This window comes from Ipomoea nil, unplaced genomic scaffold (genome assembly GCF_001879475.1).
Source record: "Ipomoea nil cultivar Tokyo-kokei standard unplaced genomic scaffold, Asagao_1.1 scaffold3199, whole genome shotgun sequence".
NCBI classification, from domain to species: domain Eukaryota; kingdom Viridiplantae; phylum Streptophyta; class Magnoliopsida; order Solanales; family Convolvulaceae; genus Ipomoea; species Ipomoea nil.
Window position 1 is genome coordinate 911,589 of NW_017619627.1, and position 16,201 is coordinate 927,789.

Sequence of the window (16,201 nt, forward strand, 5' to 3'; positions counted from 1 at the left end):
AACTCCCAATGGCGATCCTTTTCTTCGCCTAAACCAGATGACTCTGGAGACAACCGCTTTAGATGAGATGAGAAGGGAAAGGACGGAGCTCGTCCCGTCGCTACTTCTAGACACCGCCAACCATCGCCGTCCATTGCTACTGCCGGATCTGCTTGCTGATGGCACCGTGCTGCCATTAAAGAGGAAGAGGAGGCGAAGATGAAGAGAACATCACGAGAAGGGAGGGGAGTTGGCCATCATCGATGCCTGCTTGCTTCGCCAAAAGGGAACACAGGAGAGAGAAAGAGAGCAAAAGTGGTAGGAGAGACGAAGGTCACGGTGGTGCTGTGAGTTTTAGTTTTTTTTTTTTTTTTAAATTAAAATTAATAATGCCACATCATATTTACTGGTTCCATGTCATCAGATTTACCGGGTAACTTATGAAAAGTTCTTGATGGAAAAAAAAAAATTAGTTTGTGTATCGAATCAGCACTTATGAAAGGTCAGGGTGCGGCATGACATTTCGCTATTGGTTCATGGTGCTATTTGGCACTTCACCCTAAAATTTATTATTAAAATTAATTATTAAAAATTATTTAAAACTTATTAAAAATGTCAACTAAGCTGTCACGTAAGCAGGTAACCTGCTAAAATTGATGGTAACCTGCTATTCGGTAAAATTGCATACGTTTGGAAAGTTCAGTGGCCTAATTGCACATTTTTTGAGTGTTCAATGGCCTAATTGCACTTTTTTTCGTTCAGTGGCCTAATTGCATTTTCAGGTTACATTCAGTGGCCAATTTGAACCTTATTCCAATTAGTAATTTTGCTATAGTCAAGAGACTATTTCGGTAATTAACTCAAATTATTATTATTATTGAAATTTGAGTACTGCATGTACAATTATGCAAACTCGAGGGGGTGAAGAATTGAAAAAACCGAAATTAGATCACAATCTGAGTGATAAAAGAGCAGAGCGAGCAGCGTCTTCTTCTACTGATAATCATGGCTGCTTCTCTCGGGACCTTAGGTCTCCTCAATGTTCCCTATACCAGAATGAAAATGAGACCCCAAGCTGTCCTCACCAAAGACTGCAAAATGGGTGTTCCGTATGAGCTGAAACAAGGCCAGTCGCGTCTTTTCCACAAGCTTCCTTCCGGTCTGAACATGGAGGTTATTTTCCAGAAGGGTGACCCAGACAAGGAAATAGATAAACCTCATAACCCACCACTAGTATTCGTCCATGGAAGTTTCCATGCGGCTTGGTGCTGGGCTGAACACTGGTTACCCTTCTTTTCCCAGAATGGATTTGATTGCTACGCTGTCAGTCTTTTGGGCCAGGTACGATACATTTTTTCTTTCCATTTCAGTTGTTTTTGTTTTCGCATTTTAATTTTAGGTGTGGTTCAGGGTCTGCATTTGTTAGGCTGAAATTTGAATTTGCTGTTTGCCTGTTTGATATGTCAAAGGACTCCATTTTCTGCTGGATTTCTTGATTTTTGAGATTTTTATTTTTCTCCTGAATTTGGTCGAGCAAGAGCCCATCATGGAAGTGTTGGCTTTAGATAGATTTGCTTTACCAAAAGGTGAAATTCCCTGACCCCACACCCAGGTTAGGACAGTGGAAGGGTAAATCATGGTGACTAAATAACCCACATTAGGTAGAAGAACCAATGCTCAGTGCCCCCAAGTAGTCCATCATATTGGCTTTAGATAGATTTGCTTTTGGCTCACGTTGTAGTTGACAATGTGGGTACTTTGTTCTAATCAAATTATAAAATCTTGGACTTGTTAATACAAAGTATAAATATGTATATATATTGCATAGCAACCAATATCAAAACTAGATTTTCATTTGGAACATCATAATCTTGAGTGTTCCTTTCTGGAATTTGAGAATCTTAATATTCTTCTTACTATCATAGTACATTTAGAGGTAAAGATCTGTACTATGTTTGGTGAGAATAATATAGAATTATAGTCTTCTACTCTTCTCAGTTGTATGATACTCATTTCTGCATTACTCAAAAGTTTTGAAGTTTACAACTTCACCTTATGGGAATATGAGAGGAGTGTTTCTCTTGTATTTGTCTGTTGCTATATTTTTTAATTGTAATTTGAATCTATTTTACATTGCCAGGGTGAAAGTGATGCACCTGCTGCTTCGGTTGCTGGTTCCCTCCAGGTTACAGATGTTAATATCTAGTCGACTGCCACTGAGGAAGATTGTGATGAGCTGATTTCAAACTCACGGTTTTCTGTGTGCATTTGCAGTAGACACATGCAGGTGATATTGCTGACTTTATCCATAAAGAAATTAGGCTGCCACCTGTCTTGCTCGGGCATTCATTTGGAGGGCTTATTGTGCAGTATTATATTGCAAATCTACCGAGGGGAAAAGAAAGAGGTAGATTCTTTAGTTCATTGTCTGTAGACTATTTGTGAAAGCACAAGGCTATTGCATATTCAGTGGCTCAGTGCCCAAGATTATCCCATGGTGTAGACTGTAGATAACTGAAGTTATCCTTACCTTGCCAGTTTCTTCCGAGGAGGAAGATTATATTGTTGAACATAGCAACTGATAATAGCACATTGCTAGTGTCTCTTATAGTGAACTCAGGTTCTCTGAAAAAGGCAAATATTAATAGAAGTTAAGGACTAAACCCTTTCCCTTGATGCAGAGCCTGTGTGCTCAAGGTCAATTTGCCTTGAAATTTGTTGGAAACACACCCATGTTTTTTATCCTCCAAATAGGTGACTTGTTTTGAGTGACGAGGAAAACCCGCAGCCACTACCTGACGGTGTGTTGGGTAAACCCCGCCTTGTGACCCTGCCGACAAAGGACCACAAGGAGGTAAACCAGCCTAGGTTGCTCATAGGTGACTTGTTTTAATTGTTGCAATGGTTGCATGCCATGAACATATGATGATATTGGTTCTCTACAAATCGGTTAATACTCAATACACTTTGTTGGTAGCATCTATGTGATTGTGATTTGATGAATTGATGCATCATTTAAGAGATATGCTCTTGTTGTATCTAGGTCGTTGTCAAGTTGCATGGAGTTTCTTAGTTTTAAATTGTCATTCTCACTGAAATTTCCATCTTCACATACTACTTGGACCGGAGCATTAGAAACATCCATGTGATTTGAATGAACCATATGCATGATGTATATAGTGCATCGTTAAGTTGCATGGAGTTTCATAGTTTTAAATGGTCATTCTTACTGAAATTGTCTATATTCTTATACTCCTTGGGCATGATTCAAGAAAACAAAGGCCTATATCCCAATCTTTCTGGAGCTGCGCTTGTTTGCTCTGTGCCTCCGTCGGGTAATAGGTTAGTCCTGAGACAGTATAAGCTCTTCTTTTGGATTTAATCATTTAGGTCAATAACATTTTATCTATATACAGTGGATTAGTGTGGCGATATCTCTTCTCCAAACCTATTGCTGCTTTTAAGGTTTGTCGGTGTATTTAAAGAACAAGTTAGATGGTTGAAGCAACTTAAGTTTATTTTCTGGTTTTTGTGTTTTTATTAATGTGACATGATTGAATCCAACATATTGAGCAGGTAACAAGGAGCCTGGCGGCGAAAGCTTTCCAAACCTCCCTACCTCTTTGTAAAGAAACATTTTTTTATGCGACAATGGATGATCAGCTGGTCCTTCGGTTAGTGCATGAAAAATCCTATAATTCTTACTGCTTTGTGTTTTAACTGAAACATTAAACATGCATCTATTGCTAAACACGTTTTCTTCTTTTGGAATGTGTTACCAATCTGCTTATTTGTAGGAGGAGGTTAACATCTCAATTTCAATCCTGTACTAAATGCATTTTTTTTCCAGTTACCAAAAGCTGATGACTGAAAGTTCGAGGTTGCCATTGTTTGATCTGAGAAAGCTGAATGCATCACTCCCTGTCCCTCCATTGGCAGATTCTTCGTTGAAAGTTCTTGTATTGGGTGCGAAGGATGATTTCATAGTGGTAAAGTAAACCCGATTTGTGATGCTTTGATTTATATATACACACGAAGGACATCAAGATGGCTATCTTCAATGCCTCCATAACTTTCATCTTTTACTAGACCATTGTTTAAAAAATAAAAACTCAATCTGATAGGAATTTCGATAGTACAAAAATTACGTATATAATCACTATTAACGAGTGATGGTGCATTCCACTTTGTAGGATTTCGAGGGGCTCGATGAAACGGGAAGGTTTTATGGAGTATCACCTGTCTGCATCGAAGGAGTTGCCCACGACTTGATGTTAGATTGCTCATGGCAAAAGGGTGCAGAAGAAATTTTGTTATGGTTGAGTAGATTGAATTAGATGGAAATATGAGTGTGGGGGAAACTGGCCCAGATTTACCAATCTGCAACTTCTCTTTATAGATAGATGCATTGAGATGGCTGGTTTCTTTTGCATGTTCCCAGTAAACTTTGTGTAACACAGTAACAGATCTAATATTTCAACTTCATATTCATCTTCTTTTCTTAGTCCTAGTTTGAGAAAGCATGATTAGGAGATGATTCATAATCTTCAAAATAGTTCCTTAGATTTCATTAGATATCAAGCAAAAGAAAATGAGTGCTCGGATGGGTGAAGTATGATTTTTGTACATAATAGTTTATTAATTAGTAATTAGGCAACTTGGATTACGAGTTTTGGACACTCCTTTGAACAATTTACTGGATGGAGAGGTGGAGGCCTGGAAGATCAAGTCCGCCATCTTACTGTCTATTGCTTATTGTGATTTGAATACCCAAGTATAAGAAAACATAATTGAGCTTTTCTATGTCTTTTTTGTTATAGTGGCACATAACTTTAGACCCATCTTAACAAATGATTATATTTCGTGGTTATGAATGAGCCAAATTACTCAATGAATATTTAAATTCAATTTGGTTATTGTCTAGTCGAATTTGAACTCAACTAGTTTTAGAAATGAATTGAGTTGAATAAATTTAGAAAATATAGAAATACCCCTGAAAATAGAAGAAGATTTAGAAATAAGAGAAAATTTAGAAAAAGGAGGAAAATATAAGACCATTAGAAGGAGAAAATAAAAAATCGTATGAATGTAGATGTTGGAACTATAATGAAAAAGGACACTATGCAAATAAATGCCTTAAACTAAAATATAAAGGAATAAAATATCTTAATACTACTGAATTTATAATGAATTTATAACAAATTCAAGAAGAAAATGATCAATGGTATGAGTATGAAGTATTTTATAGAAAACCTGAAGAAATAAAGACATTTTAGTAGATCTTATCTTATTGTACTTAGTTTGAAGACTTTTCATGTAGTAGTTATCTTATTGTACCTAGTTTGAAGACTTTTCATGTAGTAGTTATCTCTTAGGAGTTGTAAAAATCTTTAAGTTTCCTACAAAGTTTTGAACTCAACTAGTTTTAGGAATGAATTGAGTTGAATTTGAACCTCTTAATACTCAGCTCAAGCAACTCACAAGCCTAATCGAGCTTTAAAATGACTATAATTAAGATAATACTGTGTTTGTTATGATATCTAGATGTAAAATTATTATTATTATTATTATTATTATTATTATTATATAAAAATAGAGATTTTTTTTATACTGAATTTATCCAAGTTGAGCTCAAATAGCTTGGACTCGAGTTTAAAAAAGAGTAAATACCCAAAATGGTCCTTCGACTATAGCTAAATTCACAAATTGGTCCTCGACTTTCAATTTTAACCAATTAAGTCCTTAATTTTGTAATTTTAACACAATTTGGTCCTCTGTCTATTTGACCGTTTGTTGACTGTGATTTTTGAGGATATATATGTAATTCCATGGTCCATCGTTGGTTTTTTAAGGTTCCGGTTGCATTTCTAGACTGCAATGTTACATTCGAGTCCACTGCCGAAAGCAATCTATTAAATCCGATCGCCTTTCTTCATCCTCCCTTTGGATTCAATGTAGTAGAGTTCGTACCAGAGCGAAGAAGACAACGTGTTTCCGAACCGGTGCAACGTCATCCTGGAGGCCTCCACGTGCTCCGACGAGAGCTGAAGGTTCTTCTAGAGATTGTCGATCATGGTCAACAAACGGTCAAATAGATGGAGGACCAAATCGTGTCAAAATTGTAAAGTTAAGGACTTAATTAGTTGAAATTAAAAGTCGAGAACCAATTTGTAAATTTAGCTATAGTCGAGGGACCATTTTGGGTATTTACTCTTTAAAAAAATTAAGTATGATCGAACTTAAACTTTAAATTTTGACTATTTAAGTTTGAATCGTCTCATTTACACGCCGAATTCTTTTTTTTTTTGAAAAACTACACGCCGAATTCTAACCATGTTTCATATAGTTTTCTTATTCCCTTTTTTTTTCTTTTTTTTTTTTCTTTTGCACCTCTAAATTTTATCTAAAAATACCGTGTGCTTCATATTAAAGGATTGTTCGTGCACCAGGACGCACAATGTATTGTGCACCCTGACTCAAAACGACGACGTTTCTATAAGTTGGTGGGGAGTTGACGCGAAGGACACCGTTTAGTCCGTCTAATCCTGTTACAATTTTTTTAACACTTGTGTTTATGTGTATTATGTTAAAAGTTTATGTGTATTATGTTAATAGTTTATATGTATTATGTATTATGTTAAATTATGCTTATTATGTTAGGAGTTTATATATATTCTATTACAGCTCGTTTGGTTCGCTGGAAAATATTTGAAGGGAAGTGGAATTGAAATTCCAAGAAAATAAATTCCATTGTTTGGTTGGTGAAAAAGAAATTACTGGGAATATGAGTTCCATTGTTTGGTTGAGTTTGGAATGGTAAAGAATAATGATTACAATGACAAATATAACCCTACACAACAATAATAATATAATAATAATGAGAGTAATTAATAAAGAATGGCATTCAAAAAAATAATAATAATAAAGAATGATGAGGGTAAAATAGTCATATTAGTTTTCCATGGAAAACTTTTTCCATGGAAACAAAATACCTAGTATGAGCTAGGAATTTGTTTTCCTCATTCTCAAGGAAAACATTTTCCAATGGAAAATATTTTCCATCCAACCAAACAACATAAAACATCATTTTCCTTCACCTTTAGAAAAACATTTTCCATTGAAAATGTTTTCCATCCAACCAAACACCCCCTTATATAAATCTGTACATACAAAATATGAAATATTTTTTTTTAAAGAAATTAACAGCAAATACACCAGGACTATGTGGTCTAATGGTATCCGGGTTGGACTTTCATTTGGAAGGTTATGAGTTCGAGCCTCAGTGTGGAGGTGTTATTGGCTCTTTGTGTTTCAGTAGGTTGAGAAAGTATATGAACAGATACTACAATCTAATAGAGTTAGTAGCATTCAAAAAAAAAAAAAAAAACAGCAAATACAAAAAATATTTTTTTTAAAAAAAATTATTAATTAAAAATACAAAAGGACATCGTTTTAGACCAGAGCGCACAATGCATTGTGCGCCCTGGTGCACATATAATTTGCCCATATTAAATACCCCGGGTAATGCAAGGCCCAAAGGGACAAAGAGCAGCCCATGTTTGAAAATCAGTCCAATTAGGGCTTACAACTCCAAAAGAGTATTGCCTTTTAAACTCTCATTAGCGCCCCTGCTTCCACTCTCCGCCATCTCCGAAGCCGAAGGTAGGGTTCAGACTTGATAGCTCTCTCTCTCTCTACGTACAGGCCCGGTCGGCTATCTGTTTGCTAGAAGGTGAGCTTTAATCTAATGTTGAATATTAGATTCTCATCTGTTTATTATCTTCATTCACTTTTAAAAAATGTCTGCTTAGTTAATTTGCCAAAAACTCAATGCCATTTTCACTTTGAAGTTAGAATGCTATTAGATTGTTGAAGTGGTTTTCAGACGTTGATTAAATCTTATATGGTTTGTTGCTGTGCCTGAGATTGAAAAATGGATCATCTTCTTTGTTGGGAGCAAGTATAAATGTAGAATTAGCATGCAAATGTTATTATTTCAGAAGTTCTTTATTCACTTACACTGTCAATCTGTCATTTAGTTCTGCTTACTCGTATAGCTATGAATTTTGATGGTAATCTTTGTATTCACTAAGGGTGTGTTTGGTTCGCACATGGGAATCGGAATCGGAATGGGTATCAAATACTTGGTAATGGTAATGGGTTTTGGTGAAAGTATTTAGCATGTTTGGTAGTAGGGTGGAATGGGAATGGTTACCAATAGTAGTGCTTGAGAATGAATAGGGGAATGAAACCCTTATTTTATTTGGGTATGAGTTTTTACAATTGATGGGGTATTCGAAACCCATAGTAGTGTTCTAAAAACCTATCAAGCAAACAACAACAATCACTTTCATACCCATTCCTATGGGCAAAACCCACCAACCGAACACACCCTAAGTCTTCACATTGGTAAGTGTTGTAGTTGAGATTAATATGCTTAACTATTTTGTTCAAAAAGTTCATTCATTGACAATTAAATAATTATAATGATGCAGGCCATAAAATGTATTAGCAGACATCTAGTATAAGATTGATATTGGTTAATAATGTAGTTAATTGTTTATGTTAAATTGTTTTTTAAAAAAACTTGTTAATGATAACTGAACATTTGCTTCTAGTAGGTTTCAAAATGTACACTGCACTGCAGAAGATTCACAAGGATAAGGATGTTGAACCATCTGAGTTTGAGGAGACTGTTGCCCAGGTCACTTATGGTTATTTATGGAAGTTTTAAGTTCTATGCCTGTTATTTCTTGGAAAACAATATCTCATTTTGCTATACTTTCATGGCTAATTCATCTGCAGGCATTTTTTGACTTGGAAAATACCAACCAAGAGCTTAAGAGTGATCTAAAGGACCTCTATATTAACTCTGCTGTGTATGGAGCATCTTGATTTCATACAAGCTCTTTTCTTTTGGAATTTATCATTGTGATCTTTATTGTCATTTTATTCCTGCAGTCAGATTGACATTTCTGGGAACCGCAAAGCTGTTGTGATCCATGTCCCTTACAGATTAAGGAAAGCTTTCCGTAAGATTCACCTTAGGCTTGTCAGAGAGCTTGAGAAAAAGTTCAGTGGGAAGGTAAAGTTTCAATGATCTCACTAGGTGTTATACACATATTATTTATTTTAAACACATCCAATATGCTTGCTTTCCTGAGTATTGTATGTTAAGAATTATGTACATCAGTAGGTATATTCTTCTATGGCCATTCTAGTTTTCCTTTCTGATGATGTGGATTTTTATTTTAATGTGAAGTGAATGCTTTAATGAGCTTGTGAATAATTTGGTTTATGTTCCATAAGTGAATTTATTCTTCTATGCCCGTTGTCCGTTTTGACAGTGTGATTATATGTAGGATGTTGTTCTTGTTGCTACGAGAAGGATAGCACGTCCACCAAAAAGGGGCTCTGCTGTACAGAGACCTCGCTCTCGGACACTTACAGCTGTGCATGAGGCAATTCTTGAGGATCTAGTGTACCCTGCTGAGATTGTAGGAAAGCGCATCAGATACCGTATTGATGGTTCAAAAATAATGAAGGTAGCTGATACTTCAACATATTTATTTGATCAATATCATTTGCAAAATACCATAAGCTTTATCCCCCTCTATCTATGCATCAACTTTTTCTTCTTTCATGGCAGGTTTTCTTGGATCCAAAGTTCAGGAATGACACTGAATACAAATTAGAGACATATGCTGGTGTCTACAGGAAGCTTTCAGGGAAAGATGTTGTCTTTGAATATCCAATAACTGAAGCTTAAGAGGGCCTTTCTTTTCCTGTTTGATACGTGTCTTAAGTTGAAGCATGTCTGCTTTTATTGTCTAGGCTTTCTGAAATTTTTTTGATTGGCAAACATTTCCTTCAGAAGTGAGAATATTTATGAAAGATTGTTTGTGATTAGTCTTTGGAAAAAGTTTGGTTGAACTTTCATACTGGAAACAAATGGTTTTATTTACACCTGAAAATTGGCTTCCATAGATGTTGTACCTTCTGCTACCAAAGCATCTGCTTGGAAAGAGAAACTTGTCTATTCTTGTGCCAGGAATCTAGTACAGTTCTGTTGTCAACTATGTAAACGAAAACAGGGAACTCTCAAAAAATTAGGCCCCATTTGACCACTATTATATGTTTGAGTTGATTAAACAATTAATATAAGTGTTTTGATTAATTAATTTTTTATAATAATTTATTGCTCTAAAAGGTTAAAATTCAAAAAATTATTTAAAGTAATTTTTTTTTTATCAATTTTTTGAATAAATCATTTTGCATATAATCCATTCACAATAAATTTACCAAACATTTTTTAATTATCAACTAGTCAAATTTATACCAAATTAGTTAATAGCTAACTTACATCCCAATCAAACTAACACGTCAAACTTACAACCAATCAGTTAAGTTTACACACAATCAGTTAACAGCTAACACGTCAAACTTACACCCAATCAACTAATTTATATCAAACATTTTTCTAATTATCAACTAGTCAAACTCACACCCAATCAGCTAACAGCATTTTCTTTCACAAATTTACGGAACTCAAACAATTCAAGGTTGTTTCTTATGTGTCTTCACATTTTGGCAAAATATGATTTTCACAATAAAAAGATCATTTTCAAATTTTATTGGTATGCAACAGATCTTTTTAATATACATGATACAATGGTGGGGAATTTGTACTACATATTACAAGAAAATGCCACAATCAACATATGTGAAACAGCGTCGAATTTTCATGGCTTCTGTGATTTTTCTGCAAAAAACATACTGTTTATTCCCGCTCTAAACAAACTTAAGCCCAATGTAGTTGCAACTGCAGTGTTTGTGTTTGCTGGAGAAAATAGGACATCGCCTTCTGCGACAATTTCATTCGATGATGGTGTTGTCATTGCCCCCTCTCCTGCCATGACAATAAAAATCGAGGGGCCTGGAACTGCTGGAAAAACGGCCTTGGCTGCCCGAGGAAGGATACATTGGTCTATCTCGAATTCTTCAAATGGTGGGAGATATCTTGTCGTATATGGGTTGAGTGCATTCCCTTTAAGTATTTCAGGAAAGCCCTGCATCATTAATAAAAAAAAATTAAAAAAAAAAAAAAAAAAAAAAACAGGATTGAAATGAAAAAAGAAGACTACACCAGTGATGTATATAACCTTCTAAATGTAAGGTCAAGCAATGTAATGATATATAAGTATTCTCAATCCTGAGCAGTTCATGGGGTAAGGGTCTAAATGTGAAAATAATGCCGACATATAACTCATGCTTTTGAACCTGTGGTTCATGATCAACAGGCCTCGTGAAATTTCTCATTTCTCACAGAATCTCAAGCTACCCCTAAAAGCATCAATCATCTTGCATTGTCTATTTCATGAGTGTGAGCATTACCTGTTTGTACGTAAGCATAGAACAAAGAGTTTTAACATCCAGATGCTTTGGAGTAAGTCCAGCACGCACCACATTATCTGATGTTGCCATGCATTCGATACATTCACCAAGAAGATAAGCATGTGGTTCATTTGCCCCCAAATACAGTGCTTCACCAGGCTTAAGTTTCACGTGGTTAAACAGGAAAGCTGCTAGAACACCAACATCACTTGGATACTGCTTTTCAAGTCTCAATACTAGCTGTTCTTTCTCACATAGATTCCTCTGCTGTATTTATGAAAAAATAAAAATAAAAATAAAAAGCCAGTCGTTGGTATCACAATGTAAAATATTCTTGAATCTATAATTAACATGACACAGTCGTTGGTATCACAATGTAAACCTAGGAACCCCAATTTCTATAGTTTTTAATTCCTAAATCAATGAATTTTAGGGAAAACCAAGTTCAACATCATCAAAGTATCGGGTAGGGAAACTGGGCAAGAGAAAACCAAGCCCAAAGAATAAAAAGAATGAAGGAAAAATGATCACATGAATAGGACAGTGGATGATAATAAATCAAGCTCTATTCCAACAATCTTTATATGGGTTTTGGTGTGCTACTCTAAGTTAAACAGTGCACAAAAAAGAAAGTAGTCTAGTCCATGGAAAATTCAGCTTTTGATCAGCAGAAAAAGCATCTGTTTTGTAATCCCCCCCACCCAAAAAAAGTATCTCAAATGCTATCCTGTGCATGGATTAAATATAACAAACATAGTAGGACCAATAGAAGAGTCTGAGTAACCTCGTTTTTTTTGTTTAGCCGGCTTATCAGCTTGGATACAACTTTCGAAATCACATCCTTGCTAGATGACATAAGCTTTGTAAATAACAACCGCAGAGTTAATTTTGCATTCTCAGCTCCATCCTGTTCTTTCAAGTTTATCAACTGCTCTATATATGCATTGCCAACCACTTCTGCTATCTCGGGCACTGTTTGTAAAACAACCTTCAGTTCCTTAAAACCCAAAAAAAAAAAAAAAAACCTTTAGCTCATTGATAGAAAGTCAAGTTTCTTTCAAAAACTGGCTCAATACCTGAAGTTGGATTCATGTACAAAACTAAGTTCATTCACTAATTTGACTTAAAAACCACTTCTACTCAAAGTAAATGAGTGTGAGTTTCAAAGGGAGCTGGGGAGAAGATGACAAGAAACGTTATCTGAAAAGTTACCCCAAAACTGACGAATCCACATAGAGCCTCAAAGGGAGTAAGTGCCAGAGTCATCTCAGGCTTGTGATTACTGTCTTTATATACTAGAGGTTGCTCCTTGTGCAGGCAAGCAGCCAAATCCTTATCAGGGTGAGCCTGAATCGACAACGCTTTTGCAATTGAGAGTACCTAAAACGCAGTAGAACATCCCCAACTAAACGACATAAGCAAATGGATAATCGAGCTTTGGGTCAATAATATACATAAAGAATTCAGTAACTTGGAACAAGAGATCCCTACAAGAGATTCAAATGCTCCTTTTAACACCCAGTTTAGGTAGTAAGGAATGCAATTTATATGCAGATAGCATAGTTCATGCCAGCATGACAGCTCAGTTGGTTCAGAATGGTAGATTGTGAACAATATAGCATAGTACATTTCAAATTTCGAGAGAATTCATAAAGCAGTGCAGATTAATTAATATATATAATGAATAAAGTGAAAATGAAAAGAGAAGACCTTGAAAAGGAATGGAAGATCGGGGCCCCACTTCTTAAGAACCTTATCACCGAGGACACTAGGGTTCCGGCGAATCCAATCCTTGAGAGTGACTACAAATTTGTCTTTCGCCACACCATTCGACAATCCATTCCCGGCTATTCTCCCCGGCGGCGGTGCTCCTCCCACCACGACATACGACGGCCCGGACTCGTGCGTCCCCATCCAGAACTCCGCGTAGGGCTTCCCTTCCTGAATCTCGTCGCCAGTGTTGCGGGAGTAGAGCCGCGCCACACCGGATTCCCGCCCAATGCGGCCCCAATCGTAATTCTTAACCGCACACCTGAGCCTCAACAACGCCCCACCCGTCCCCGCCGCCGGAACCCCATCAACCTCCATGGACTTGCCTCCAGTCTGGACACAGAGTATAAGCAAACCAGAACTGTGAATCCAGGCGCTCAAAATTAACAAATATATAACCCAATTATAACTAAAACGACAAATTGAATTTTCTGTGAACAGGGACAAATTTTCTGTGAACAGGGACGAGAACGACTGGTTTCTGAAAGTGGACAATCGCGAGGGAAAGCGCATGTGAGGGAGATAGAAATTGACGTTATCGTCGCCGGATAAAGGAGGCAGGGATGGCGACGGCGGAATGACGCCACGCGATTGATGATCGCGGTCGGTGGCGTTGTCGTCAGTTCACTCCACCGCAGTTTGCAACTTTGTTTGATCAACAATATACCTATGGGCCCTTTCGATTTAGTTTATTGTTTGACTTTTATTACTTTGACTAAAATCTGGAGTTAATTCCAGCAATGATCCTCCGACTATATTGATTTTTTAAAATTAGTCATCAATTTTTAATTTGAACATTTTATGTCTTTTGATTTTCAATTTCTTTTCAATTGACGTACTTTTTTCAATGACTATTTTACTCTTTCATTTAAAGTCTACTTTGTCGTAATCTGACGAAATGACCTCAATTTTGAAAGTCAAGGGACGTAAAATGTCCAAATTAAAAGTCGGGAACTAATTTTGAAAAATCAATATAGTCGAAGACCATTGTTGGAATTAACTCAAAATCTTTTTAGTTAATACCACTTTCACTGAGACTCGAACCTACATCGCCCCATATGAAGGAACAACTTAGTGTCACTAAACCACAAGATCCTTGGCTTATATCTAGTATTTAAGATGCCACATAGTGTTGTAATAATTAAGTATAATTATATATTTATAGATCACAAATAATTGACAACTATTATGTAATGTGATGACATTTCTGTTACCATTTCAAATTGAGTCAAATTATTTTGAGAACTCGAGTCCAACCTTTAAAAAATTCACAATTTGTATACTACGAACACATAATGTTAACATATATGTAATTGATTACATTGTTTTGTATTCACAAGTTCCTTTCAAATATTGCAGTCATACAATATTAACATATTAGGATCGGATGACCATGTATTGTATTCACATATTCCCCATTCTACAGTTGTTATGTGTTTTGACTTAGAAACACAATTTATATTATAGAAGTTCATAATTTCAATTTAAAAAATACACAATTTATACGTTGTTTATGACCACCCTGGTCCATAGTATAACAACTCCTAAATTGGTGATTACATGATCGAACCCGAGATATATAACATATATTACATTGTAAAGAATCGTGAGTGTTTCAAAATCACAAATAAATACTTTTTCCCATGTACACATTTGGATAGCGGGATTTGTTAGAAAAAATAACATAAATTGATATAAAATGACATTTTAAGTAGCTATTTTGTGGTACAAATATCAGTGGGGTCCACTTTCGATTTGAGTTGAGTCAAAGTGGATTCGGGTTCTTCGTAGTGAGACGAAGAGATTGATATATTGTACGCTCAAAACGGATAATGAGTGAATGGATATTGATTCTCAAAATAGACCCAATTGAGTTGGAAAAATGAAGGAAAAAAGTGAAGCTTTTGTCCCACATTGGTTTGGAAAGAGAATTTGCCTTACTATTTATACAATAACCATTTTTAAGTTTATTGAATTGTATAGTATAGAAGCTCTCTCTCATGTGTAGGGAGTGTTAATCAAATCCCAAATTGAATTGAAATGAGTATGCCTTAGTCCCACTTGTGGGAGGTAACAAATTTTGTTCAACTCGTACTAACCTTTAACCAAATCATCCCCCTTTCCTTCTCAATTTTTTGCCTTTCCATATAATAATAATTTTTTCGTATGATTATTATTTTTTGGGTTATACCAACAAGAAACTACCCAACAAGATTTCCCAAAAATCAGAGACAAATGGATTGAAATGTTTAGGGGTCGTTTACTAAATTGGAAAAACAGAAAATTTTCTGGAAAAATGGAGAATTGGAGATGTGGAAAAATGAAAAATGGAGAACTTGTTTACTAATTTTATATCTCCAATTTTAATCTCACCTCCATTCTTCCAATTCCTATACAATTTTGGAGAAAGGAAAAAACACATTCTCCAAATGGAGAGATGGAGATGTGTGAACAGTGCTCAAGCTTAGGTCTCAGTTTTGAATCATGCGCACAGCATGTTTTAAACTCAAAGCTATCTTCTCTTCCGCTTTTGTTTCTTCCATGTGCGTGCCCTATTATTATTATTATTATTATCTCTTTTCTTTTTCTTTTTCCTCCTACTTATATACACAAATTTGTTGTTATTATTAAATTATTACTATTATTATTAAATTATTACTATTCTTATTATTATTAAATTATTATTATCATTATTACTATTATTATTATTAAATTATTATTATTATCATTATTATTATTATTATTATTATTATTATTATTATTATTATTATTATCTTTGTTGTATAAATATACAAATATTATATGGGATGATTGTTTTAATAGAATAGAAAATTAAAAAAATAAAAAATTGGAGGAATGGAGAAATGGAAAACTGGAAGAATGGAGAAGAAAACTGGAGAAATGGAAGAATGGAAAATTGGAAATGGAAAAACAGAGAAATGAAGTAAACGACCCCTTAGTTAATTACTTTATGATGATATGTTTAAACTCGATCATTAGCTCATTAACATGGTTGAAATCACATTTTCTAAATTTATAATTAAATATTAAAATTATA

The 16,201-nt window shown here is 35.2% G+C and overlaps 3 protein-coding genes across 7 annotated transcripts; 2 read left to right on the forward strand and 1 right to left on the reverse strand.

Annotated features, from left to right (window-relative positions):
* Window positions 1-935: 935 nt before the first annotated feature.
* On the forward strand, window positions 936-4,485 carry LOC109168522. Of its 2 annotated transcripts, none has more exons than XM_019317569.1 (8): window positions 936-1,320; window positions 2,120-2,164; window positions 2,257-2,386; window positions 3,252-3,321; window positions 3,396-3,444; window positions 3,547-3,653; window positions 3,830-3,968; window positions 4,173-4,485. In XM_019317569.1, exons 1-8 carry the CDS (start codon window positions 985-987, stop codon window positions 4,314-4,316), a joined length of 1,020 nt encoding a protein of 339 aa, XP_019173114.1. In that variant the 5' UTR covers window positions 936-984; the 3' UTR covers window positions 4,317-4,485. The 2 variants fall into 2 exon arrangements, with proteins under 2 accessions (XP_019173114.1, XP_019173115.1); XM_019317570.1 differs by having other exon boundaries at window positions 984-1,320; window positions 3,556-3,653.
* Window positions 4,486-7,597: 3,112 nt separating this feature from the next.
* Window positions 7,598-9,963, forward strand: LOC109168524 (40S ribosomal protein S7). Of its 2 annotated transcripts, none has more exons than XM_019317571.1 (6): window positions 7,598-7,711; window positions 8,601-8,683; window positions 8,785-8,858; window positions 8,941-9,064; window positions 9,342-9,524; window positions 9,629-9,963. In XM_019317571.1, the coding sequence occupies exons 2-6, from the start codon at window positions 8,609-8,611 to the stop codon at window positions 9,746-9,748; spliced, it is 576 nt and encodes a 191-aa protein (XP_019173116.1). In that variant the 5' UTR covers window positions 7,598-7,711; window positions 8,601-8,608; the 3' UTR covers window positions 9,749-9,963. The 2 variants fall into 2 exon arrangements, with proteins under 2 accessions (XP_019173116.1, XP_019173117.1); XM_019317572.1 differs by having other exon boundaries at window positions 7,605-7,711; window positions 8,598-8,683.
* A 617-nt stretch (window positions 9,964-10,580) lies between these two features.
* Window positions 10,581-13,813, reverse strand: LOC109168521 (mannose-6-phosphate isomerase 2). Of its 3 annotated transcripts, XM_019317568.1 has the most exons (6): window positions 13,678-13,812; window positions 13,084-13,476; window positions 12,586-12,753; window positions 12,158-12,370; window positions 11,374-11,640; window positions 10,581-11,048 (listed from the first exon to the last, which is right to left on the reverse strand). In XM_019317568.1, exons 2-6 carry the CDS (start codon window positions 13,459-13,461, stop codon window positions 10,722-10,724), a joined length of 1,353 nt encoding a protein of 450 aa, XP_019173113.1. In that variant the 5' UTR covers window positions 13,462-13,476; window positions 13,678-13,812; the 3' UTR covers window positions 10,581-10,721. The 3 variants fall into 3 exon arrangements, with proteins under 3 accessions (XP_019173113.1, XP_019173112.1, XP_019173111.1); XM_019317567.1 differs by having other exon boundaries at window positions 11,374-11,637; window positions 13,084-13,813; XM_019317566.1 differs by having other exon boundaries at window positions 13,084-13,812.
* Between the last annotated feature and the right edge of the window lie 2,388 nt (window positions 13,814-16,201).

Bases quoted from the DNA above. Each gene is read 5' to 3' on its own strand.
- LOC109168522 (XM_019317569.1), top strand. From the start codon at position 985: ATGGCTGCTTCTCTCGGGACCTTAGGTCTCCTCAATGTTCCCTATACC. The intron at 2,165-2,256 runs GTTACAGATGTT...CATTTGCAGTAG, and splicing joins CGGTTGCTGGTTCCCTCCAG to ACACATGCAGGTGATATTGC. The intron at 2,387-3,251 runs GTAGATTCTTTA...GCATGATTCAAG, and splicing joins ACCGAGGGGAAAAGAAAGAG to AAAACAAAGGCCTATATCCC.
- LOC109168524 (XM_019317571.1), top strand. From the start codon at position 8,609: ATGTACACTGCACTGCAGAAGATTCACAAGGATAAGGATGTTGAACCA. The intron at 8,684-8,784 runs GTCACTTATGGT...ATTCATCTGCAG, and splicing joins TTGAGGAGACTGTTGCCCAG to GCATTTTTTGACTTGGAAAA. The intron at 9,525-9,628 runs GTAGCTGATACT...CTTTCATGGCAG, and splicing joins ATGGTTCAAAAATAATGAAG to GTTTTCTTGGATCCAAAGTT.
- LOC109168521 (XM_019317566.1), bottom strand. From the start codon at position 13,656: ATGCGCTTTCCCTCGCGATTGTCCACTTTCAGAAACCAGTCGTTCTCG. The intron at 11,641-12,157 runs GTTACTCAGACT...TCATAAATACAG, and splicing joins GGCTAAACAAAAAAAACGAG to CAGAGGAATCTATGTGAGAA. The intron at 11,049-11,373 runs GTAATGCTCACA...TTAATGATGCAG, and splicing joins CTATGCTTACGTACAAACAG to GGCTTTCCTGAAATACTTAA.